Raw genomic sequence first — 27,812 nt, 5'->3', positions numbered from 1 at the left:
CGTAACAGTTTGGGTTATTACAATGTAATAAACCATGTTGAATGGGTTATGGAAAGACCAAATTTATGCTTCTGTGATTTATACTTTCTTTTCTTTCATTAGGCTGCTACCGGTCGCCCATATGTCATTGTTGTCGATTCACCTGTGATGCAAAATCTCAAAGAAATCCCTAATTCCTCTCACAATATTCTGTGCTGACAAGCAGTGTGGGAATTGACGTCAGTCACCGGCATAAACACCAGCGCGCGAAGCTCTGGTTTTTGGGAGTGGTACGAAAATCAATCTGCGCTTCCCCACCCGCCCAGCTACACTAGAAAGTTTATGAGCGTTTACACGACTGACTGCTCCCTTTGCACTCGTGGATTATACCCGCAATTTAAAAGGGACAATCTCCATTGATATGTGAGTTTCTTTTAATCAATGCTTTGCCGACAGCTTTAGCTGTTGTCACTGATACAATGTATTCCCTTGATGTGTTGTTTGTTTGAAGCCAATGATAGGTGACAATTAGGTAAAATAACTTGTTACCGTGAATTATAACGTTGTGAACTGTGTATTGTCAGATAAACGTCTAGCCTATAGCCGTATAATTGTACATTTCTGAAAACCAGAACTATGAGTTTCACTTATTCATCCTATTTATTTCAGCCAAATAAAAACGTTAATGGGTTTGCTTTTGTTTCACTTTAATAGCCTGTCTTCCGTTTACCTGAAATATTCAACTACTTTCTAGTGACCATTTTCTATAGTTAAATCGTTTTTAGGCATTTGACTCAATAACTCGTGTTTGTCTGGTTAAGGAAGTAGCCAAAGTTACTTTTGTTTTGCTTTGGTTGCATAAACAGTTTATATAGTCTTTTCCCCTCGCTCTATATGAATCATATAACAAGAGCAGTCTCCCCCGCTTATCAGATCTCCCTATTGTAACATTATTTAAAGAAAGCGACGCCATACTGTTTCCTGGCAGACTGGGCCAGCAGTTACTGACCACTGGATAACCCTAGAGCTCTGGTCCCCATGATAATATTCTAGGCTATCCAAGGACAGACAATCTCATTGGAAGTATAAATGTAATACGTTTGTAGCCTATCATTAGTTGCACATGCAGAAGTTGATGGCAAGATCACGTGTCTAGTTTGAACTAATTATCCAATGTTTTTTTAAAATCTGAATTTGGTATTTTAGCAACAGTTATAATCAAGCACCTTACTAGAAATGGGTGGTAGTTGAGTAGAGAGAGGTACAGTACATACATTTATTAGAAATGGCCTTGTTAATCATCACTAACATAGATGTTAATCAGTGTACTTCATCTGATCCTGGACGTTTAGGAAGAGGCCCTTTGGAGAGAACATTTTATCCAATAATAATCTCAGATACCACTATTCCAGATAAAAGTCAGAAAAAAAGAAAGTGATGCAGTTTATAATCTTGGCAACACCATCTCACAATTTCATTTTCAACAGGAAATGTTCCTTGAAGGGATTTGTTAAGCTTGCCATCATTGAGTGTAGAGGATGAGTATTACATGGATTAACATGCATTGACATTATATTAATTCTACTCTGATGTAGTTATATAAATGTACAGCATCAGTAGTATCAGAGGTATACACGATTCCTTATTGATTGGATATTTTCATTATTCATCTATGACTTTGCTTGGCAGTTGGCAATCTCCTACTGACGCCCCGCCTCTTTTCTCCTAGCTGACCTTTAACCTATCAAGGCTGGATTTGTGTGCTCACCCCTCTGGAGCGGAACCACTGCCACCACAGTCACTGCCGTGCTGCCATTGGACGAGGACGCTGCTCTCGCTGCCCGAGCACCTAGACACCGGCAAGTTCTTCATCGAGGCTCCCACAGCTATCTGACTTAGAGATGGACAGCAGCAACATGTCACTTTTACCTCTGCTTCTACTCTGCCTTGTCATCGCCACTTCAGGTAAGACCAACGGTTGGTTGAACCTCCAACTTCCCATCTCTTCTTAATGGTTGTGTAAGTGAAGAGCTGTTTGGTTGACAGCTTGTGTGCTAGACTCGACTTGGAGACTGGTGCTGAATTGAAGCCTAGAGGGTCTTTCCTTCTGTGTGAGCAAAGTTCAAAAACCGGCATTAACCTTGATTTGAACTGTCATGATTGACTTATTCTAACCTCATCTCTTTTTAAAAAACCAACCAGGGCTTTATTTTCACAGCTGTTTTCAGTGGTTTTCTCAGGATTACCAGTTGATTGGATGAGTCTGTATATAGAGGTGTAATGTGTATAGTGACTGACAATATTTCCTAAAGACTACTTTCATTAAAACTCGTAAAGTATAAGGATTAAATGAGAAATGTGTGCATCAGTTTATTATTGTGCTGGGAATACGCTATAGGTAGCCTAGATTTGTCTTGGTTTGCGTGTATATTTGATATATTTGTCAAATAAGTTTTTGGGGCGTATGATTTAAAAAAATAGGTATGTTAAATAGAGCTCGCCAGCTTGAGGTCCTAAAAAATGAAAATTAATCCTCAGGTTTGTTCAGCCAATCCTAAAAATCAATGTGGAATGAATGGGGTTTTAGGATAAACGTAGAAAATAAGGTTTGAGGTTAACACAGGCTTAGATCGTATACTTTTGGAATATCAGTCAGTTAACATGACCTTTATGAATTATGAAGCATTTATCTGCTTTATGTGCTTAATTTGATTACATAAATGTTTCAAATTCACAAGTGACATTAGCTGATGGAGATGTCATAGAACAAAACTAATAAGATCTCCTAAGCCTGTGTTTACCACAGGTCTTATTTTCCTCTTTTATCCCAAAACCCTACAAAACCCCCCATTAATTTTCCCATAGGCTTTGGCCAACAAGCAATGGTGGTACCCTCCATTAGTTCCTACAAAAAGGTGCCATTACAATTGCTCTCTGTGGTTGCAGTGGTTAGTTGGCAGTTAGCTTGAGTATTATGTAGGAAATGGAAGAGGATCTGCAGTGTTCAGTTATGCTCTGGCCACTAACATGTGTCAATCTTTGGAGTGATACTTATTTCAGATAGTTATGTCAGACAGAGCAGGTGTAGTTCATGCTATTCCAGTGGATCCTCATGTTTATGCACTGATATATGCACATTAGATGTATTTGGCTCTAGTAGACAAAGGAACGCAGTCCAAAACAGTTTGTATTATTTTTTAAATATGATTTCTTATTGGTTGTACCATTGTGGAGAAGGAACCTGCCAGTTGCATTTTGTTGGACGGTATAAACCATGTGTATCCTGTACATACGACTAATACAACTTGAAACTGCAACATAACCGAGAAATGCCAAGACATTTATTGGAATATTCTGTGACACTTCCAAATAGGAATACTATAACAAAGTTTCTGAACACAGCATTTTTTACACCCATCACTAGTGAGTGGTTGTGGCTGTAACTGTGACTGTCTGTCGACAGTGTAGCCCTCTGTAGTGGATTCTAGTTGGGAATCTGTCGACTGCTTTGGTCTCACTGGATTAAATCCCTGTTGCCCCTTTCAGGGGCCTCCGTTTGGGCTCCAGACAGTAGTTGGACTCCAGACTTCTGTTCTGTAGTTCCATGGGGGCCCATCAGCTGTACAGCCGCTCTCTAGGGGTGTCCCTACAGGAGGCTAGGTTGACTGTAGGCCCCATCGGCTCCCCACTGCAGTTAGTTCCCCGTGGGAGCCTGACGTGATGGTTGTCGACTCTTGGCCTCCCGCTGCACTTCCTCCCAGCCGGGTTTCAGTCTCCACAGACTGAAGGAAAAGTACAAAAGTGATTAGGCAGCTGCCATAGAGGGAGGGGAGCCTGAAGGAGAGCTTGGGGGAAGCTGACAGACTAGGGGGAGGGAGATGGAGGGAAGAAAGGTAAGGAGAGTAGCAGAACAGCAGGCAGGGAAGCCACTAGGACCACATCCTGAGGAAGCTATGCTGGAGGCTGGGAGGGTGTTGAGGGGAGATGGTGGTGGTGGTTAGGGGTGGATTATGTAACTATCCAACAACACATCAGTGACACAGTGGGTTGATCGGGAAAGGGGTGCAGAGAGAGAGAAAGGGATGAAAGGAGAGAGACAAATTCAAAAGAGAGAGAGGAGGGTGAAGTGAGGGACGAGGCAGAGAAATTGAGAGACAGATGATGCTAAGGAGAGGTAGAACAGAAAGAGGGGGAGGGACTAAAGAGAGAGATTGTGTGTGAGAGAGAAATACACAGATGCAGAGAGAGATGAAAGAGAAGGAGAGAGGGATAAAAAGAGGTGACAGACAGCTCCTTAGTAGGGCCTTCCAGAGGGAAATAACCAAAAAAACAAAAAAAACCTGCTGCCTCTGTTAAAAATGGCGTTGATAGTCTAAATAGCCCACTTCCCCACACTGCAGCCAGACTGGGTTCCAGGACCAGGGAGACATAGTGACGCGACCACTTGTCGCTGCTGCAGACCGATTTCTATCTCACTGTTGCAATCAACAATTCATTTCTGACTGCCTCTTTTTCTCTCTTTGACTAGCAGTGCTGAGCAGGACTAGCTACCCAGTGGGCACACGCTGGTTGAATAAACATTGTTTCCATGTCATTTCAATGAAATTCATTTGAACCAATGTGGAATAGACGTTGAATTGATGTCTGTGCCCAGTGGGTATGCTACAGTATGTTGTTCACCTCTCTCTCTCTCTCTCTCTATTTGTCTGTTGTACCTAAAAGGGAGAGCAAGCGCTTGATGAGTTACAATAATGTTTGCTGCCAGATAACTTTTCCTGTTTGTGTATAGATTATGAATGATGTGTGATGGTTCACTTTATCTCTGGAGTAAAACAGGGCAGCAGCAGTGTCATGTAAAACGTTTAGAGAGCCAAATGATTTTTTTCCCAGCTTGTGAGTTATGTTTTCCTTGAAGTTTGTTGTTAACAAGGCACCCCTCATGCGGTAAGGCATATATTAAAGCACTGCAAAACACATCCAGCTCACTCTATTTAGGCTATGCATCACCTAATGTTGATAGGCACACTTTCATCTCAGAAACCATTTATTTTAAGACTTTTCATATCTAGGAAAAACATTGAGAGTAACATACCCAATCGTTTCTCATCTGCAAGGAGATGCTTGCGCCTCAGTAATTATTCTATTACTTGGCTGTGAGGCAAAGAGAGAGAGAGAGCACTAGTTCCGTTGAGCTCTTAACAAGTGCATGCATCATTATTTACATGGACTACTTTAGTTTTTAACAAAAGATGACCATGTTAAATGAAAACACAGTCAAGGATATTTAAGTGTCCACTCGTTTCAGCCACCGTTTCAGGCCAGGCCCTGGACCATGTCTGCCTGTCTTTCTCATCGTGGTGCACTATCCCTGGGGATTGGTAAGGCCCAGGTTGGGTTGGTCGGCTGGCAGTGGCGTGCGACCTGAATGGCTCATTAGTACATGGCGCTGAGATAAAACTCCTCATCAGAATGGCGACCGCTATGTGCCCATGCCAGCGGCGGCCGTCTGCACACTGTGGACAGATAAGGCATGGCGTTGTGTGGCTATTATCTCTGGCCAGTCTGCCCATACTCAGCCAAGGGTCTGCCCAATCAGAAGAAGTCTTGAAAGGGGATTTGTACCTGTCCCTTTAAAAATGATTTTTGGGGTTATCTTCCCCAAATCCCAGAGAGAGTAGTACTTGAGTTGGCTGTTTGGTACCTATGCTGTATTTCCCACTATGCAAATTCATAAACTATTTAGTATGCTATGTTGATGTGCTGCTTTCTTCAGGCAGAACAGAGATAGTTGTCAGCTAAGCTCCTAAAGGACAGAAAATTATTATTGAACAGTTGATGCTTTGAAGCAATGACGGATGTCATGAGCTTTAGTTGAAGCTTGTTGCGATATGTCTCACAAATCTTAAAAAACGCGATTGAATGGTGTTCAGAATTGAAACAACAAAGGGTAGCTACAGTCACTTGTTATTTGACCCTAATGGTAGAGCTATGCAAGCCTGCGTGTATAAAGTTGAACCTTCGTGTTGATTCAGGTGTCATGCTGCTTTCTCTGGATTCATGTGGTGAAGCGCTCAAAATTCTTTTTGATTTATGACAAACTTGGTGTGTGTGCTTGTGTGTGTGTGTGTGTGTGTGTGTGTGTGTGTGTGTGTGTGTGTGTGTGTGTGTGTGTGTGTGTGTGTGTGTGTGTGTGTGTGTGTGTGCGTGCGTGCGTGCGTGCGTGCGTGCGTGCGTGCGTGCGTGTGTGTGTGTGTGCACGCATGAGTGTGCTCCTGTGTGTGTTGGCGTGTTTATGTAGGGGCCACATTGAGGGTTATAGAGAGTCCCTCTGAATATGATGGAAGGCTTTTGATATAATCTTTTCCCATTATTAATACATTGAAAAGTATAAAGTGTGATCAAGGGATAGGCTTTAATTAAAGGCCCTGTAGTGCAAATGTTTGTCATGTGACTCCAACAAATCCCAAAGCCATGCTCAGGCGTCTTAACAGTCTGTACTTATCTTCCTGAGGGAATATAATCAAGCTTGTTGACAGCTTTCCACTCTCACACTATTTCATTACTCTTCGAGGACGAAAAATAAAACTTGGCACTGCAAAGCAGCACAATCTTTCTGTCTTTGCTCTAGACTCTACCTAACTCCACTTCTTCAACTTCTCAAACGTGTCGAAAAGTATCAGAACCTTCATAGCTATGCTATCTATGATGCGACGATCCCAAAGTGGGCTCGTTAATATTTTCTGGGAAATCAGTGGAGAAAAACGGGGTAATGTCTGTTGGTTCTATGAGCAACATATGCTGTGCAAAGCGACATCGATCTTGAATGATTGGAAGCACCCAGTGTGCAATGCGTCTCTGCCGCTTCCATCTGCTCGGTGGAACGGAGTTAGCACAGCGACCGCTAAATTAGTCTTTCCCTCCAAAAGCCACGTTTGCTAATTAATGCCTGGAAGATGAATAGACTCTCACTATAGAGCAAATTCACAATGTCTCGCCGTTTAGTGATAAATTAATTTGTTCACACTGCGACCAACCTGAAGACTGAGAGCTAATAGAGTGTTTATGGAACACCTTGTCAATTTGAAGGAAGAGGCAACCAAAGCAACGAAACGGAATCATCGCACACGCTTATGCTGCCTGGAATATGACAGATACATGTTTCTGTATGTGTGTGTCTGTGAGAGAGCGAGAGAGCGATATAGAGAGAGCCTGTAGTGTATCAATGGGGAACGGCAATGTATTTAACATTCGTCATATCTAAAGTTCCTAGCATCACCATTCTAGGAAAGAACTGCTAGTATAGTGAATGACAAGAGCACACTAAGTTTTTCAACATCAAAGCATCAGATTGCCTTAGGAACAGCAGGCAGACAGACAAACCATAAAGATTAATTGAGAGACAGCTCTCAAGCATCTAAGAAATACATGAGTGTGTGTGTGTGTGTGTGTGTGTGTGGGTGAGCCATACGCCCTCCATGGATTTGTTGTACTACTTCTGACTTGAGGAGATATCTGACAAGAGGTGTAAACAGAGCCAATTATATATGAAGACACGCTGTCTACAGACCAGCTTTCACATACTCAATGCCAGTGGTGTAAAAATACTTGAAAGTACTACTTAAGTATTTTGGGGGGGTATCTGTACTTTAATGAACTATTTATAATTTTTCACAACTTTTACTTCACTACATTCCTAAAGAAAATGATGTACTTTCTACTCCATACATTTTCCCTGACACCCAAAAGTACTCGTTACATTTTGAATGCTTAGCAGGAAAATGGTCTAATTCACACACTTATCAAGAAAACATTCCTGGTCATCCCTACTGCCTTTGATCTGGCGGACTCACTAAACACAAGCTTCGTTTGTAAATTATGTCTGAGTGTTGGAGTGTGCACCTGACTATACGTCAATTAAAAAAATAAGAAAATGGTGCTGTCTGGTTTGCAACTTCTTAAGGATGACGCAGAATATAGTTCCCATGCAGGAACATCAATCAGCAGGAATTCAGAGCGCCACCTATAGTTTTTGATAAAACTCAAACTTTCATTAAAACACACATTCAAGGTAATGAATTAAAGCTACACTCGTTGTGAATCTATCCACCAAGTCAGATTTGTAAAATGCTTTTCGGCGAAAGCATGAGAAGCTATTATCTGATAGCATGCACCCCCAAAATACTGAAAGTCACCTAAAACGACAGATTTTGCGGTAGCCGGCGCTACCCAAAACACAGAAATAAAATATAAAACATTCATTACCTTTGACGAGCTTCTTTCTTGGCACTCCTAGATGTCCCATAAACATCACTATTGGGTCTTTTTTTCCGATTAAATCGGTCCATATATAGCCTAGATATCGATCTATGAAGACTGTGTAATCAAGGAAAAAAAACGAGTTTGATAACGCAACGTCATTTTTTTAAATTAAAAAAGTCGACGATAAACTTTCACAAAACACTTCGAAATACTTTTGTAATGCAACTTTAGGTATTAGTAAACGTTAATAATCTATCAAAATGATCACGGGGCGATGTATATTCAATATCTCCACGTCCTGATATCGTGTCCAAATATTTCTCAACCAAAACATCCGGTCGGAGACCGGAAGAAATGCGCTGCCTCGTGTCCGTTTGACCAAGAAACAAATCCGAGACATGACATCGTGTGGATGCTGTAGGTATTGCAACCTCGGCCCCATTTAATGTGGTTTCTTTTCAACAATACATTCAAGTGGCGCATTGATATATTTTTCAGTGATCAGATTTTCCTGCGCTTTTCGATGATACGCACGTTCTGTTATAGTCACAGCCGTGATTTAACCAGTTTTAGAAACGTCTGAGTGTTTTCTATCCACACATACTAATCATATGCATATACTATATTCCTGGCATGAGTAGCAGGGCGCTGAAATGTTGCGCGATTTTTAACAAAAAGCTGCGAAAATGCGCATGATCCATAACAGGTTTTAATATAAGGAATTTGAATTGATTTACACTTTTACTTTTGATACATGAGTATATTTTATGTGCCAGTTATGGTTTTCATGTGTACATTTTCATGGAACAGTTTCATTTAATTTATAATAAGGTCTTCGTATCTCAAAATCATTGTCATGGTGGTTAATCCTAATTATATCCAAATCTAAAGGAACATTATACAAACCTAGTTGGCAATACAAGTTATGTAAAAACCACCTATAAAACCAACAAATGAAAACATTGCAGCCTGCAGATAGAAAATATCCTGATACAAATTAATATCCTATTAATCAAATTGGCTACACATGGCCTGTCTGCAGCGAACTTGAAACATTGTATCAACTATTACCTTGAGTCAGCCTGAAGCTCCCTCTAGCAAACTTGCAACATTGCTAAAAATATTCTGGGCCCTCAGAGTTTCCGGTGCCAGTGAGCTTGGGACAGACACAGCTGTAGGCTATTTACACGTGATAAAAACTAATCAGGTAGGCCTATTTCATGACGCTTCCAGAGGATTGGAGCATAACATTTTCCCTTTCACGCTGAGTGGTCAAACGGGAGAGAGCTGGAAAGATTTTTCAAATACATTGAGGAACTATTTGTGGTGCGTTAAGTCAATCAGAAATACTATCAGATTCCCAAATGGGCACATTTATATTCCTACATTTGCACACAGGCCAGTTAGCCAACAGGCCTACTTCTATCCGTAATCAGGTGCGCGTCCTTACTCAAGATTGAAAGGAGCGATCTAAACAAAGACAATGACTAAATTGACAAAACCAGTAAATGGAATAAAAATAAACCAAAACTCACAAGTGTAACATAGGTTGTGCACTCTGCAAACAACGTGTCCACTCTGACAGTGAGAATGACAAAAGACTGGAATAATAATATATTGAATGCATTAACAGAAATGACCGTAACCAAACAAAGATTGTATATTCAAAATGATAGGAATTAATGGTAACTGTACTACTGTTGATATATGGGAATCAGGAATAGATAGACACTAACAATCAAACGCAAACAATGAATGTGCACAAATTGGCGAGAGAGAGCGCATTCTGGAGAGATACATGCATTGTGAATTTAGCCACACTTCTTGGACTGTGCCATCCCCGCGGCCTCCTCCGTGCATTAGTCTCAGCCTCCGCAATGGATTAGTTCACATTAGTTCACAAGACATGTGTTTCGTCTGCCATAAAAAAATCATGAATAAATAATAAAAAAATATATACAGTGCCTTCGGAAAGTATTCAGACCCCTTGACTTTTTCCACATTTTATTACGTTGCAGCCTTATTCTTAAATTGATTAAATAGTCCCCACCCACCATCAAGCTGCATACAATACCCAATAATGACAAAGCAAAAACTGTTTTTTAGAAAAGTAAGCAAATGTATTCAAAATAAAAAACAGAAATATCACATTTACATAAGTATTCAGACCTTTTTTTGAAGCGCCTTTGGCAACTATGACAGCCTGGAATCTTTTTGGGTATCACGCTACACACCTGTATTTGGGGAGTTTCTCCCATTCTTCTTTGCAGATCCTCTCAAGCTCTGTCCACTTGGATGGGGAGGTAAATGTAAATTATATTTTCATTTTTTGGGGGCCATTCATTTAATCCATTTGAGAATAAGGCGGTAACATAACAAAATGTGGAAAAGTCAAGGGGTCTGAATACTTTCCCGAATGCAGTATATATACTGTATGTACAAAGGTATGTGGACATGCCTTCAAATGACTGGATTCAGCTATTTCAGCCACACCTGTTGCTGACAGGTGTATAAAATCGAGCACACATCCATGCAATCTCCATAGACAGCAGTAGAATGGCCTTACTGAAGACCTCAGTGCCTTTCAACGAGACACCGTCATAGGATGCCACCTTTCCAACAAGTCAGTTTGTCAAATTTCTGTTGGAGCTGCCCTGGTCAACTGTAAATGCTGTTACTGTGAAGTGGAAATGTCTAGAAGCAACAACGGCTCAACAACGGAAGTGGTAGGCCACACAAACTCACAGAACGGGACCGCTGAGTGCTGAAGCACGTAGCGCTTAAAAATGTCTGTCCTCGGTTGTAACACTCACTACAATGTTCTCCAGTTCTCTACTGCCTGTGACTGGAACGAATTGCAAAAATCGTTGAAGTTGGAGACTTTTATCTCCCTCACCAACTTTAAACATCTGCTATCTGAGCAGCTAACCGATCGCTGCAGCTGTACATAGTCCATCGGTAAATAGTCCACCCAATTTACCTACCTCATCCCCATACTGTTTATATTTATTAACTTTTCTGCTCTTTTGCACCCCAGTATCTCTACCTGCACATGACCATCCGATCATTTATCACTCCAGTCTTAATCTGCTAAATTGTAATTATTTGCCTACCTCCTCATGCCTTTTGCACACAATGTATATAGACTCTTATTTATTTTTTTATTTTTTTCTACTGTGTTATTGACTTGTTTATTGTTTACTCCATGTGTAACTCTGTGTTGTTGTCTGTTCACACTGCTATGCTTCATCTTGGCCAGGTCGCAGTTGTAAATGAGAACTTGTTCTCAACTAGCCTACCTGGTTAAATAAAGGTGAAATAAACTAAAAATAAATAAAATAAAAAAAGTTGCAAACTGCCTCTGGAAGCAACGTCAGCACAATAACTGTTCGTTGGGAGTTTCATAAAATGGGTTTCCATGGCCGAGCAGCCGCACACAAGCCTAAGATCACCATGTGCAATGACAAGCGTCGGCTTGAGTGGTGTAAAGCTTGCCGCCATCGGACTCTGGAGCAGTGAAAATGCTTTCTTGGGCGTGATGAATCACGCTACACCATTTGGTGGATGCCAGGAGAATGCTACCTGCACGAATGCATATTGCCAACTGTAAAGTTTGGTGGAGGAGGAATGGGGCTGTCTGGGGCTGTTTTTCATGGTTCGGGCTAGACTCCTTAGTTCCAGTGAAGGGAAATCTTAACGCTACAGCATACAATGAAATTCTAGATGATTCTGTGTTTCCAACTTTGTGGCAAAATTTTGGGAAGGCCCTTTCCTGTTTCAGCATGACAATGCCCCCTTGCACAAAGCGAGGTCCATACAGAAATGGATTGTTGAGATCAGTGTGGAAGAACTTGACTGGCCTGCACAGAGCCCTGACATCAACTCCATCGAACACCTTTGGAATTAATTGGAACACCGACTGCGAGCCAAGCCTAATCGCCCAACATCAGTGCACGACGTCACTAATGCTCATGGCTGAATGTGACCAAGTCCCCGCAGCAATGTTCCAACATCTAGTGGAAAGCCTTCCCAGAATAGTGGAGGCTGTTATAGCAGCAAAGGGGGTGAAATACTCCATATGAATAACCATGATTTTGGAATGAGATGTTCGACGAGCAGGTGTCAAAATACCTTGGCTATGTAGTATTTGGTAGCATTGCCTTTAAATTGTTTAACTTGTGTCAAATGTTTTGGGTAGCCTTCCACAAGCTTCCCACAATAAGTTGGGTGAATTTTGGCCCATTCCTCCTGACAGAGCGTCAGGTTTGTAGGCCTGCTTGCTCGCACACACCTTTTCAGTTTTGCCCACACATTTTCTATAGGATTGAGGTCAGGGCTTTGTGATGGCCACTCCAATACCTTGACTTTGTTGTCCTTATATATATATATATATAGACACTTTTGTACCTGTTTCCTCCAGCATCTTCACAAGGTCCGTTGCTGTTGTTCTGGGATTGATTTGCACTTTTCGCACCAAAATACGTTCATCTCTAGGAGACAGAATGCTTCTCCTTCCTGAGCGGTATGATGGCTGCGTGGTCCCATGTTGTTTATACTTGCGCACTATTGTTTGTACAGATGAACGTGGTACCTTCATGCGTTTGGAAATTGCTCCCAAGGATGAACCAGACAGGTGGAGGTCTACAAAAGGTCTTGGCTGATTTATTTTGATGTTCCCATGATATCAAGCAAAGAGGCACTGAGTTTGAAGGTAGGCCTTGAAATTCATCCACAGGTACACCTCCTCTGAAATTGTGTCAATTAGCCTAACAGAAGCTTCTAAAGCCATGACACAATTTTCTGGAATTTTCAAAGCTGTTTAAAGGCACAGTCAACTTAGTGTATGTAAACTTCTGACCCACTGGAATTGTGATACAGTGAATTATAAGTGAAATAATGTAATGTCTGTAAACAATTGTTGGAAAAATTACTTGTGTCAGACACACAGTAGATGTCTTAACCGACTTGCCAAAACTGTAGTTTGTTAACAAGACATTTGTATAGTTTAGTTTATTTTATTTTATTTTTACAGGGACAGTGCACATTAATCAACGTTTCAGTAAAAGTGCCGGTTTTAGCCAGCCGGCTAATTTTCAACCGCAGTCCCTGGGCAGGTTAATAAAAACAATTACAATATAGACAATAGCACCATAGAACAAGAAAGACATAGCAACCTAGGACAAGCAAGACGTAGCAGACAGAGCAACACAGAACAAAAAGCAGCAAGACAAAATTCATAAAAGCAACAAAGTGTTTCCACACCTCACAAGCTACAGACAACAGACAACATGGAAAGCGGCAACACACAGCTAGGGACCATGTTCACAAATCTGATTGACCTTTAGCCATGTCTTCAAGCATTTTGTGAAAGTGTGATATGTGGTGCAGTTATGTGTGTCTGATGGCAGTGTATTCCAGACATGGGAAGCTCTCACAGAGAATGCAGATTTACTAAAGGTGCTTTTCCTTAGGGGAACTATACAGTCACCTCTCATGGCAGTCCTTGTGGATCTGCTGCCATATGTCTGGGTTTTCTGTTTAACAAAAATATTGAGTGGAGGGGGAGCCAGGCCATTAAGGATCTTGAATACAAGACATGCGTCGGTGTATTGCACAAGATTTTCCCAACTCAAGAGCTCATGTTTTCTAAGGATGTGACAATGATGATGGCTATTGGGCTTCCTATCAAGCACTTTGAGAGCCTGTTTGTAGACAGACTGAATAGGTTTTAATGTTGTACAGCAAGCTTGGGCCCAACTAGTCAAGAAGTATGTTAAGTGGGGGAGTATCATAGATTAGAAGTACAGTTTTACTACCTCTGTAGTCAAACAATTTCGTATAAATCGGAAATTAGCTAGATTGAATTTAGTTATTTGAATGACCTTTTTCACATGCTTTTTAAAAGAGAGGTTGGAATCAAGTATGATGCCAAGGTACTTAAAATCGGATACCACCTGGAGCTTCTCCCCTGACACATAGACATCTGGCTCAGTAGCATCTGTTGCCCTCTTTGTGAAGAACATGCAAACAGTTTTTTTCACATTGAGATGCAAACACGAGTCACTGTGCCACTTTGTAACCTGGACCATTACAGTAGTGAGTTCTTGTGCAGCTTGTTGTTTGCTCTTTGCATGCACATATATCACTGTATCATCTGCATACATTTGAACTTCAGACCCAGTACAGACAGAAGGCAGATCATTAATGTACAGGCTGAACAGGAGGGGCCCCAGTATTGACCCTTGGGGCACGCCCACATCATAGCTACGAATGGGCGACAGCTCATTGCTCACTCTGACACACTGAGTTCTGCCTTCAAGGTATGATTTCATCCATCTCAAGTCATCAGGGGAAAAGTTGAACTTGGACAATTTTGTGATGAGAATCTCATGGTTAACAGTATCAAAAGCCTCAAAAGAAACACAGCCCCAACAGCACCCCCTTTGTCCATCTTGGACTTCACATTTTCCAGAAGAAAGCAGTTGGCCGTTTCTGTGGAGTGTTTCGCTCTGAAGCCAAACTGCATGGAGTGTAATGTGAAGGGGCTGTTGTTGAGGTGGGCAATCAGTTGTTCTGCTACACACTTTTCAACAACCTTTGAGTTGTTGAAAAACTAGTTTTAATGACTCCATCCTAAGTGTATGTAAACTTCTGACTTCAACTGTACACAACCTTCCCCCACTACCACATACACAACCCCCCCCCCCCACTACCACATACACATGCCCCCCCACTACTAAATCAAATCAAACCAGATGTATTTATATAGCCCTTCTTACATCAGCTGATATCTCAAAGTGCTGTACAGAAACCCAGCCTAAAACTCCAAACAGAAAGCAATTCAGGTGAAGAAGCACACAACGTCCCCCTACGACCACATACACAACCTCCCCCCACTACCACATACACAACCTCCCCCTACACACATTAGTAATAAAAGTGATAGTGATAATTAGGGACTTTTTTGTAGACTGTGGGGATTTTGTTGGCGTGGGGAGAGAGGAGGAGAGAGGTGAGACACAGTGTTGTGCAGTGCAGGGGTGAGAGGCCAGGGGACACTGCGGGCCCCTGCAGAACGCTGATAAGAGCTTGTTTACCTTCCTGTGGATGGTCAAGCCTCAGTCTGCGGTCGCGGAAACACCAGGACAATAGGTGTGTGGAGCTGGAAAGGCTGGGGCAGGCCAGACCCCCCCCGTGTGCTCCGACCACCCACCTACCTCTCCCCTTCACCATCATGGCTCCTCCGACCCAGGACGCAAACAGTTTACTCTGCCTCAGTGAGACAGTTGCCCCAGACACTGCTCTGTGTTTGCCAGGGTTTACCCTAGATTTACAGATAAGGTGGGGTTTAGATGTGATGCAGACACCATTTTTGGAACCAGTTGAAATACATTTTATACAGAACAATTGATTCATGCCAGGGCAATACATTATTTTGTCATTTTTAACATATATTATGGCATGTAATATGCTTTCGTTGATTGGTAACTTATCATCATGGTACTTTTGATGCAGCAATATATAGCAATTAGTTAATTGGAGAGCCAAGCCACTCATCTTGATGACAGCTCCAGAACTTTGTGCATAAGGGTGTAAGTGGGGAAAAAAGTTACCAACAGACCACATTTCTTTTGGAACATTGAACTGTTGACAAAATAGATTAGGGAATTGCTTCCAAAGATGTGGTAAATAGTGAGCCTAGATAAAATGGAAGAAAAAGTGTTTCCTCCTAATTATTTTTTTGGCAGGAAAGGGGTTGTAGTGAGAGTAGTAAAGGACTACTGCTGGACTAAAATAGAAACAGTTGTCATCAATGTGTAAGATTTCTTGTTAGGGTCCTGTTGTAGGTGACGGACTTTTGGGAGACTACTGTATTCATGAATTGCAATCAAATAAAATAACTCTGTTGATTCCCCAAATCAAATTCTCATGTCTAAATTAAAAAGTGAATAACCTATCTCAAATAAAGGTGAATGTAGGATAGTACAAGTCCAAACTGCTTCATCTGCGTTTCCTGTCCCTCCCTGTCAAAGTGAATAGTGGTTTGATCTTTTGACTCTGCGAGGAGACTCAATAAAGGAAGTCAGTGTTTCCAGGATGTGGCTTGTTGCAGGCAGGGTCACAATGCCTCTCTTGAATATATAACCTTTAATGTCAGAGTTGTGTGGGTTTTATTTCCAGCCAAGGTCCTCTTTCTGCTGAGTCGGGAGATCCACCCTACAGAATACTGACGATGAACCTTTCACCCCCCAAACAAGAACTGGTAGTCCGATCCAAGTCAGATGAGGCTGATGAAGTCATGCGTTTAGTATTTCTGCTTTCTGGCAGTTTTTTCTAGGAAGGAGCCGTGCTGGCTTTTTCTGCTACAGGATGTTTTTGTTCTTAATACACCTACAATATGCCTTGAAGAGTTGCAAAAAACGCTTACAGGATTGCCAATAAAAAATAACATTTTTTTTGCTGTTTAATTGTTAACTACGTTAGTGACATCTGTAGATATTAAACATTTATCACAATGTTAGGTATAAACGTTAATATTAAACAAACTATTTCTGTCCCAAAAAATAAACAGTGGTCTACGGTCCTAAGGAGACATACACTCACAGCCACAGATGGTAGACTTGGAAGGTACCAAGTTGAGTCAGAGGGATAACTTGGTGTACTTTACAGCATTGAGAAATCTCCCGCACCACCCACCGTAGTCCGCCCCTGCATCAGACAGGAGACACATGCCTGATTGAGCATTTTCTTTGGCCCAACATCAGGTTTGGGAGTTGACCAGAACAATGAGACAAGAAGGGACAGTCCAGAGATAGACACTGACAGGAAAATAAAGTACAAGGGAGGAGGAGAGGTATGATTGGCAGATTCAGCAACATGGCCAGACACGTTTCAAGCCAAGGACTTCCATACTCAGATAAACACTGTGATACAACACTGTGAAGCATGAGGCTCATCATCATTTCCTATACATCCTCTATCATCTAGAATCATTATGATGGATTCCTTCAAAATCCCCCTGACTCCCCCTCACATCTATATGGGAATCACCACCATCGTGGAAAAGAAAATTGGAGGCGCTGCTGATAAAAATAGATAAAGACAGAGGAGGAATGGAAAGGCGCTTCTCTATAGCTCATTTAACAGCAAACCGCTTAATGAGGCAGTTGGCATTTCCGGGTCAGGCAGAGGGGTCAGTGTGACTATGGCTTATATCCTTAGTGATCGGTAAATAGGATTAGGGGAGTATCGGTGTGTGCGTCTCTGTGTGTGTGTGTGTCTGTGTGTGTGTGCTTTGCAGACACCAGGGGGTGATTTACGCAAAGTAGTCTGCCCCTGCCGACGCAGTCACAGGCTGTTGACTCTGTCACAGTGGAATGAGACGGTGCTTCTTTATGGGAGGTAATCTGGCTGTTGAGTGGACATTAAAGCACAGGGGCAGAATAACAGGAAGTCGGTACTTGACCAGAGCAGAAGAAGAGGGATGATGAGAAAAGACAGGGAGGATCTCACTGCACAGTGGGGAAAGAAATAAAGAGTTCATTAGCGAAAAGATGAGAGGCTTGAAAGAAAGAGCTGTTTGTGTGGTGGGCATTGGCTTGACTTTACTCATACCCCTTTTCTCTCTCCCTTCCCTCCCTCCATCCCTTTCCCTCGTGGTGACGACAATGTCCTCTGCCAGGGCTCTCCGTCATCATCAGGCCAGCCGTCTAAACAGGGCATTTCCTGTTGCCCTCACAAAAGTTGTTGTTTCCTGTTCACCCCCACACCCCCCTTCCCCTCTCTGTCTCTCTATCCTTCCATGGCGCTCATCAACCATCAACCCCTCCCCCAAATGCTTTGCACCTTGTAGCTACAGTAGATACGGAAAATCCTGAGTCTTCAGACATGTGCCCGTATTCAAGAGTCTCGGTAGGAGTGCTGATATAGGATTCGTTCTGCCAGTTAGATCATAATGAATAAGGTTATATGGACAGGGTGACCTGATCTTTGATCAGCACTGCTACTCTGTTATGATTTGTGCATAGAAACGGACCCTGGAACTGAGAAGCTATGATTGTCTCTTAGGTGGTCATAACAGTTTTGATCTTTTGTAATAACTTCTCAGAAGAAACTATTATACCGGTCTAAATAATAGAATGTAACGAGCTGAAAATTCTCATCAGTTTTCCCAAAGAGGGTTGTCGTCTGCGCAGTAGTATGAAGTACTTAAGTAAAAATACTTTAAAGTTCACTTTTTATATTTCTAACTTTTACATTTACTCCACTACATTCCTAAAGAAAATAATGTACTTTTTACTCTATACTGTACATTTTCCCTGACACCCAAAAGTACATTTCGAATGCTTAGCAGGACATGAAAATGTTTCAATTAATACACTTATCAAGAAAACATCCCTGGTCATCCCTTCTGACTCTGATCTGGCGGACTTACTAAACACAAATTCTTAGTTTGTAAATTATATCTGAGTGTTGGAGTGTGCCCCTGGCTATCCGTAAATAGATAAACAAGAAAATGATGCCGTCTGGTTTGCTTAATATAAGTAATGTGAACAAATCCTTTTACACTTTTACTCAAGTAGTATTTTACTGGGTGACTTTCACTTTTACTTGAATCATTTTCTATTAAGGTATCTTAGTATGACAATTAGGTACTTTTTCCACCACTGCCTCTGTGCTCAATAATATCATCCCTTTCCATAAATGGTGTCAGTGGTGATATTGTATTCCATTTAGATGCATGTCTACTGATTGGGATTCAAACTCTCAGACCAGGGTTGTCTCTGTATCAGTCCTATGACCCTATCTGAGTCACATCCTATAAGGTCAGGAGACAGGCAGACTGAGGTGGGGGGCATCAGGGCCCCAATCAGATTTCCCATCTCTCACTAGGCTGGGCGGGACTTGGTCCTAGTGCTGACTGTTGATTGGGTAGGACACAGCACCTGACCCTGCTCTTCCTGTAGAAGGTGGCGGTTTACTGGTGGGCAATATTTATTGAGCACCAACAGGATACTCCCCCAGGGGACAAAGTAAAAGGAAGAAAAAGAGCAAATACATTATTTCAATGGTTCCCTTCATCTTCTGTCCTGACACACACAGCCTCACATGCAATAAATCAGCTGCCCTTGTGTCTGTGTGACAGAGAGCAGAGGTTGGGGAGGAAACTCCCTGCGGTGCAGTGTGGTGCAGTCAGGGAGTGAGGGATAGTAGGGAGGAGACGAGTGGACTTGATTTAATGTTGCCCATGTAGCCGTGAGGTCCCAGATAAACTTGACCTATCAGCCGTGCCGATCAGACCGGTGGCCCCTCCCACCCATTTAGCATCCATACTTCTTACTTTATCTCCTGATTAGAAAACACGGCAGCACTGCTTCCAAATGCCCCGCCATGCAACCCTCCTCCACTCCCATAGACAGTCACTGAAGCAGGAGTGATGGAGTGCATGTGGAGGAATCAGAGATGAATAGAGCAGGAAAGCAACACCCTCCATAGGCTAGTCTAGGCTGTAGCCAAGAGGGTGATTTAATATGCGTTTCAGATAATGCATTATATTGCTGGTCTACCGAGCTCTTTGTATGTTGCCTATAATGTGTATGAATATATCTTACTAATGATATAATGTGTTTTAATGTATTTATTGTTGATGCATAAAACATTTCAAGGAAATTCATAATGCATTATTCATATGGTCATAATAGAGGGTGTTAGCGCTACCAGCTCTCCTTGGTTTTCTCTCTTTATTGTACCTATGTTCTTGTACCTAATGCATTTCACATCGGCAGTTATTTTTATGCAGGGTTGCAAAGCTACAAGTAATTTAACATATTGTCCATGAGTTTCTAGTAGATAGACCATATTGTTCAAGAGAAAATAGCTTAATTTAATCAACAATTTCAATTACCTTTGCAACTCGTCCAACTATTGACTTTTTTCACAACCGCCACCAGTTTGACACCAAAACATTGACCACAAATACATACTGTCATAGTAAAGCAAGGCAAAAGTAAACATATCGTTCCCCACGAATGATGCAACGCCCCCCTTGGGCCAATCAGTCTACTTTTGTAAATGCCAGATCTCTATGGCTAGAAGCATCATTCAACCAAGTTTCGTCAAAATCGGCCAGTGGAGGGCCTCCCGGGTGGCGCAAGGCACTGTTTCGCAGCTTTAGCTGTGCCACCAGAGACTCTGGGTTCGCGCCCAGGCTCTGTCGCAGCTGTCCGCGACACACAATTGGCCTAGCGTCGTCCGGGTTAGGGAGGGCTTGGCCGGTAGGGATATCCTTGTCTCATCGCGCACCAGCGACTCCTGTGGCAGGCCGGGCACAGTGCACGCTAACCAAGGTTGCTCTGACACATTGGTGCGGCTGGCTTCCGGGTTGGATGCGCGCTGTGTTAAGAAGCAGTTGCCAAGGTTGTCAGGTGCACAGTGTTTCCTCTGACACATTGGTGCGGCTGGCTTCTGGGTTGGATGCGCGCTGTGTTAAGAAGCAGTGCGGTTGGGTTGTGTTTCGGAGGACGCATGGCTTTCGACCTTTGTCTCTCCCGAGCCCGTACGGGAGTTGTAGCGATAAGATAGTAGCTACTAACAATTGGATACCAAGAAATTGGGGAGAAAAGGGGGTAAAATAAAAAAATTGGGCCTGTGGTGTTTGAGATATTGCTTGGGTTTGCTGGATATCCCTGAGCATACAGTATGCCACATTTCATCACTCTGAGTCAAACAGATCAAGAGATAGTGCTACCGTGTGGTAAATATGAATGTTCTTGCATATGTTGAGTATTGACAGTGTTTGCAACATGTGTACCATATTCTGTTACAATACGAATGTCCTTGACTGATTTATATGCATTTATCTGCCAGCCACATGAATGTTTATTGGTAAATAGCGGCCATGTTTTTTTAGGTACTAGATTGGAAAATATTATTTGAGAGAACTTTGTCCATAGACGACACATATCACGTTTCGTGCCGACCGGTCATTCGCTGCCAGAAGAGTAGCGTTTTAAGTGTTTTTCACACAATTTTTAATGGTGGAAAATCCATCATGGCGTGTCCCTAGGCAAATTGGTTCCTTGTGCGGAGAGCAACCTATGTACCGAATGTCATGACTAGGTCAAACAGGGTGAGGGCCGTGGCCTTTCAAACTTTGCATTTTCATTCTCTTTTTATAGCACCACCATCTGGCAAATCAGTGTAATTTTGTTACTTGAACACTTCCAGCTATATACCCTCCTTTTGAAACCCTATTCGTAAGCTTAGGCCTGTTTTACACGTTTAAACATGGCATTTAAGGCTCTAGCCACTTGCCAGGTCATCATTGGCCACAATTGTAAATAAGAATTTGTTCTTAACAGATGTGCCTGGTTAAATAAAGGTTAAATAAAATGTATTGTCCTAGAATGTGTGACCTCTCTACTTTGCTTATCCAGGGTTGCCCCTTGTCTCTCCCCCAGCATCCCAGCAGACGTGTGAGCCAGTGAAGGTTCCTGACAACCAGAATGCCTGGATCAGGGTGAGGGAGATGCCAACAGGCTGCTGGACCAGCTACACCACTAAGGACAGTAAAGAGGTGCACATCCTCAGCCTGCACTTCCTTCCTGGGGTAAGGCAATCTACGTACTGTGTGTATGTACTGAACTACTGTGGAAACCCTCCACTAGAATTAGATGCATCCAGTACACTCATTCTGAATAGTCCAGTACATTGAAAACACAGGTTGATTGATACCAGATGAACATTAACACACTAGGCTAGTTTACACAAGAGATTGATGTCAGATAAATTAGCTAGTTCTCCCATGTCACTGAGAGTCAACATGACCGACACCACCTCTGCTCAGCCTGATAAGTACAAACACATGCCAGACATAACATGGAGCCAGGGTCTCCCCTGAGGTGACTAGGGTTCCTTACACTACACAAAGAAGTGTGAAAACACACAACCTCATCCAACAGCCTGCATGGGGAATGGGGCTAAGTGTGTAGAATACAGGTTGATTTCAAAGTTGTACCCCAAATTGCATAACCATATGTAATTCCAATTACAGCCAACTGTCCCAAGATCAGTGCTTCGGAGGAATGTAAATCCTACACTGCTATTTCACCCAAGACTTAATTTTCATTCTTTGACAGTTTCTGGTCAGCACGTATTCGTAATTTCTTATCAATGATCTCTCTCTATCACACACAAACACTTTCTCTCATCTCATTGACTGTTTGTCCCTCTTGAGATGCCGTAGCCAGTACACTTCCTCAAAATAGTTTGAATTACTCTAAGATTACTCAAGAAATCTGTATTTAATTTTGACGTTTTTGCTGAGTTCTTAGTTGCGCAATTTTACATCTAACTAAGATGTTTGGTAGAATACTTCTCAAGTGAAAGTCTGTCGTTAAATGACAACATAATTGAAGAATCCCTACTGTTGACCAATTACCGATGAATGGGCGTAGACATCGGCTACCGAACTTCGCAAGCCTCAAGCTGGAAAAATCCTGCTGAATGCTGTCGAACACCAAAACAAATAAAACAATGTTGTCATAATATACACTGAAGGTACAAAACATTAGGAACACCTGCTCGTTTCATGTCATAGACTGACCACGTGAATCCAGCTTGATCCCTTATTGATGTCACCTGTTAAATCCACTTCAAATCAGTATGAATAAAGGGGAGGAGACAGGTTAAAGAAAGATTTTTAAGCCATAAGACAATTTAGACAGGATTGTGTTTGTGTGCCATTCAGTTCATGTATGGGTATGATAAAATATTGAAGTGCCTTTGAACGGGGTATGGTAGTAGGTGCCAGGCGCACCGGTTTGAGTGTATCAAGAACTGCAACGCTGCTGGGTTGTTCACGCTCAACAGTTTCCCAAAGGACATCCAGCCAAGTTGACACAACCGTGGAAAGCATTGGAGTCACCCGGGCCAGCATCCTTGTGGAACACATTTGACACTTTGTAGAGTCCATGCCCTGACGAATTGAGACTATTCTGAGGGCAAACTCAATATTAGGAAGTTATTCCTAATGTTTTGTACACTCAGTCTATGTGCGAACTGTTTCGACTGGGGCTGCCCAGTCGGAAGCTTTAGACTACGCTGTGTGTGTGTGTGTGTGGTGGCAGCTCACCTCCCTGACAGCTACTCTAGCAAAGGTGAGATAAATGCGTACACAACAAACCCCTTTCCAAACATATTCTTTGCTGGGTCTTTGGCCCATTTATTAGCAGCAAAGATCAAACATTTCTTTCCGGCAGATGTCAGTGCAGTCGTTTCCATAGTTCATAGTGAATGTGCAAAGAATACAGGCCTATAAACGTCAAACCAAATCAGAATGAGCATCTGTACTTTTCACAAAACCAATAAACTGTATGTGTGTGTCCTTCCATTATACAGACTAGTTGGTCAGAAGTGGGGTAGAAGAGGCCATCCAGACACGCAAGGTATCTGTTAAACATGGCAAGAATACAGGCCTATTCATATCAAACCAACAAAAACAGGATGAGTATCTATAAGCTTCAACAATCGGCATGCCATCTTGATAGCAGAATACAGTAGCAAAATGCTCCCAAAAAGCTGAGCTTTGTAGAGATACACATTTGAAGAAACACAAATTAAACGTATATGGTCAAACAGTGTAGTTGACAGCTTGCTTACCTTCTCACTCAGGCAATTCTTGCGTTTGCTCAGTTGCTCCACAAAACTTCTTCCAGACGCCAGTCAACTTGTATACTTGTATACTTCAACTTGTATACTTCAAGTTGGTACTGAAATCGTTAGATAACACCTCCTGAATTGAGGTTTAGTTTGGGGTTTTGCAGAGCATTTCAGTGCTCACCTACCTGCATGCACTCCACACAGACAAAAAACAATTCCCTCCATCCTAAACAAGAGTTCACATGACCCCCCCCCCCGCTCTCATTATCACCCATCATCACCCCTGAACACCCCTCACCCCCTGCCAGGATACAACCCTGACCATTCCTCAATGTCCACTAGGCACTGTAAACAACTATGATGGAATATTAGGCCCCCTAAAGAGGAGAGGTGGTGACAAAGGTGTTTGTGGAAAGGGAGGGGTCATATAGGAAGTGTGGCTGCCTGGCGGCCTGTGTATGGGTTCAGCCTTGGAGGGGGGTGGAGGGATAGAGGACGGAGGGAAGAGGGGGTGGAAGGCAGGAGGGCTGGACTTGTCCCATTCAGGCACGAGTGTGAGGGCCTTGGCTCACAGCCGAGACTGGACCGTCGGAGCCGGCTCGGGTTAGGGGAGAGAGACAAAGAGTAACGGGAAGCTGTTATGCATCAGCAAAAGCCTTTAAAAAAGTTGCTCTCAAGAAGCTCTCTCTCTCTCAAAAAAGGAAAACAATTGTATCTGGAAACCACAGGAACAAAAATAGCAAGGGCGAGTGACCAGGGACGGCAATGTGCATTGTTCAAACTAATAAAGTGAAGCGAGAGAGTGATGGAGAAAGTTAGAATAAGGGATGACAGTTCTTTAGTAAATTCCATTGATTTTTGGTTTAAAGTGAAATTAATGTTCCCCAACTGATTTGCAAGACTAAATCCTGTTGACTCATATTAGTCACAGACACATCCTTGACTCTATTGACTCAAACTGAGTGAATCAGTTGCCCATATCAGACTGGTAAACTGTCAAATAACAGGAAAATTAGTCACACATTTACTGTATATTGTGTGCTTTTCAATAACTCACCCATTATTTAACAATATGATTAGCAAACAGGATAACAACTCACCTAAGACCCTACTATGTTTAATCAACCCTACTATGTTTAATCAACCCTACTATGTTTAATCAACCCTACTATGTTTAATCAACCCTACTATGTTTAATCAACCCTACTATGTTTAATCACCCTACTATGTTTAATCAACCCTACTATGTTTAATCAACCCTACTATGTTCAATCAACCCTACTATGTTTAATCACCCTACTATGTTTAATCAACCCTACTATGTTTAATCAACCCTACTATGTTTAATCAACCCTACTATGTTCAATCAACCCTACTATGTTTAATCAACCCTACTATGTTTAATCAACCCTACTATGTTTAATCAACCCTACTATGTTTAATCAACCCTACTATGTTTAATCGAACGGGAAGTGTATAGTCTAGTTGTCAGAGAAGTACTTAGTCTTCTAAGCTATGGACACTTCACTTGTTGAGGCAACTAGAGGTCAATTTATATCATGAATTCCAAGAAGAAAGAAGACATGTATCTCTCAGCTGACTGATTATTGAGTTATTCTTCAGGGAGTTTTGATGATAAACATTTTCGGACACTGCTAAAAAGACTATGCAAGCAGTGTGATTTAATGATAGACAGTTGGGAGGGAAACTGATCATTTTTTTCAGACGTATTACCAGACTCATTGTCCCTACTAGTATCACACACACACACACACACACACACACACACACACACACACACACACACACACACACACACACACACACACACACACACACACACACACACACACACACACACACACACGCACGCGCACGCGCACACGCACACACACACACACGCGCGCGCGTCACCCGTGATACAAAGTCAGTGTTTGACGTCCATACATGTTCGACGTCGGGAGACGATGTTGAAACCGGCCACTAGCGGCGACAGTGAGCTCTGTTACCTTAAAGCAGTGGTGTAAAGTACTTAAGTAAAACTACTTTTAAGTACTACTTAAGTTGTTTTTTGGGGTATCTCTACTTTACTGTTTAGATTTTTGTCAACTTTTACTTGTAATTCACTACATTCTTAAAGTAAATAATGTACTTTAGACTACATACATTTTCCCTGACACCCAAAAGTACTTGTTACATTTTGACAGGAAAATGGTCGAATTCACACACTTATCAAGAGAACATCCCTGGTCATCCCTACTGCTTCTGATCTGGCGGACTCACTAAACACAAATGCTTCGTTTGTAAGTGGTGTCTGAGTGTTGGAGTGTGCCCCTGGCTATCTCTAAATAAATACAAAACAAGAAAACCATGCTGTCTGGTTTGCATAATATAAGGAATTTGAAATGTTTTATACTTGTACTTTTACTTTTGATACCTAAGTACATTTTAGCAATTCCATTTGCTTTTGATACTTAAGCACATTTAAAACCCAATACTTTTAGACTTCTACTCAAGCAGTATTTTACTGGGTGACTTTCTCTTTTTCTTGCGTCATTTTCTATTAATGTATCTTTACTTTTACTCAAGTATGATAATTGAGTACTTTTTTCTACCTGCCATCTTTGTGGGCAAAGTTGGCAGGTAGTCATAAGCATCTGCCTCAGGTGCCAAAGGTTGCATGTTCAAATCCAGCAATGAAAAGATGATTTTTGTTTTAAGCCTATCCCAAAACTTAACCCTTATCTTAACCATCAGCTTGAATGTCTAACCTTAAGATTTTGGAGTTAATGCCTAAACTTAAAGGAAAGTCCCAAAATGTGATGTTTTTTGTATTTTGAAAGTTACATATCTTGAAAACGTGATTGCTAACAAGCAAAACATTCTGGGAATATGTCAACAATCAAGTTTTCAAGATATGTAACTTTCAAAATTCAACAATGGAGTAATGAAACAAATAGCAAAAATAATTGTTTTTGGATGGAGTTTTCCTTTAACCCTAACCTTAAAACTTTTGAATTAATGCCTCAACTTAAAACCTAAAATTATTTGAAAGCATCTACCTCTGGTGCCAAAGGTTGCATGTTCAAATTCAGCAATAGAAGGTTGATTTAGAGATTTTTGTTTTGAGCCAAACCCAAACCTTAACCCTAACCTGCCTGGCATTTCAAATGGCCTGTTGACAGCAGCTATTGTGGTGTGTTGTCTGTGTGTCTATATGTGTTGAACATGGCCCTTGCAGAGGCCTTGTGTATTATCCCCGTGGTAGGCCTCAGACAATACACTGGTGGTCTCCTCCGACCAGCTCCAAACATCAGGGGTCCGATTACTTCATGTCGGCCCCTCGCCTCAGCCCAGCGTGGCCCTCTCGGAATGCATGCTGTCAGCAGCAGGCAGCAGACAATCAATTTAATAAGAGCGAGCAGATACGAACAAAAGACACTGTGTTCCTCAGCACACTCATCCACACAAAGAAAAAAGGCCAGCAGCAAAGAAAATCCAGCTCCAAAACAAGCAAGAGATTAGAGATGATTTTTTTGCGAACCGCCAGCCACGTCAGGATAAAATATAAATAGTTAATTCCCCAAAAGCACCTCTTCAGAACTGTGTTTTAGAGGTATTTAAGTACTTTCCTCCACTTCATTATTCACAACCGCAAACCTTTTACCTTCCTTTCCTCCCTACTGATATACAAAGAAAGTAAATACCAATTCATTTTTGGTAATGAATTGGCAAGTTCAAAACAGAATATAAATATCCTGTCTTCCTCATCTCTATCTTTGTAAACTTCACTAGCTTATAACGCATTCTTGACTGTGGTCAATATTGCAAGAACATATTTGACTTACCGGAAGTTGAAGCCCAACACTGTTCACCTGTTGTCTACTGGTCTGCTGGTCACAGATACCTTTAAA

General features: G+C 41.9%; 1 protein-coding gene across 2 annotated transcripts in view; it reads left to right on the top strand.

Annotated features, from left to right (window-relative positions):
* Positions 1 to 242: 242 nt before the first annotated feature.
* Positions 243 to 27,812, top strand: part of LOC124007519 (endoglin-like) — a 46,771-nt gene continuing 19,201 nt past the window's right edge. Inside the window, exons 1-3 of one of the 2 annotated variants that reach the window (XM_046318156.1) lie at positions 243 to 402; positions 1,709 to 1,944; positions 21,675 to 21,847. In XM_046318156.1, the coding sequence (XP_046174112.1) occupies positions 1,881 to 1,944; positions 21,675 to 21,847 (237 nt within the window). In that variant the 5' untranslated portion in view covers positions 243 to 402; positions 1,709 to 1,880. The remainder of the gene's footprint in view (positions 403 to 1,708; positions 1,945 to 21,674; positions 21,848 to 27,812) is intronic. The other variant, XM_046318157.1, reaches the window with a different exon arrangement.

This window comes from Oncorhynchus gorbuscha, linkage group LG20 (assembly GCF_021184085.1).
Source record: "Oncorhynchus gorbuscha isolate QuinsamMale2020 ecotype Even-year linkage group LG20, OgorEven_v1.0, whole genome shotgun sequence".
Classification (NCBI taxonomy): Eukaryota; Metazoa; Chordata; class Actinopteri; order Salmoniformes; family Salmonidae; genus Oncorhynchus; species Oncorhynchus gorbuscha.
Note: the sequence above shows the minus strand (reverse complement) of the source record. Positions and strands in the feature narration are given on the sequence as shown.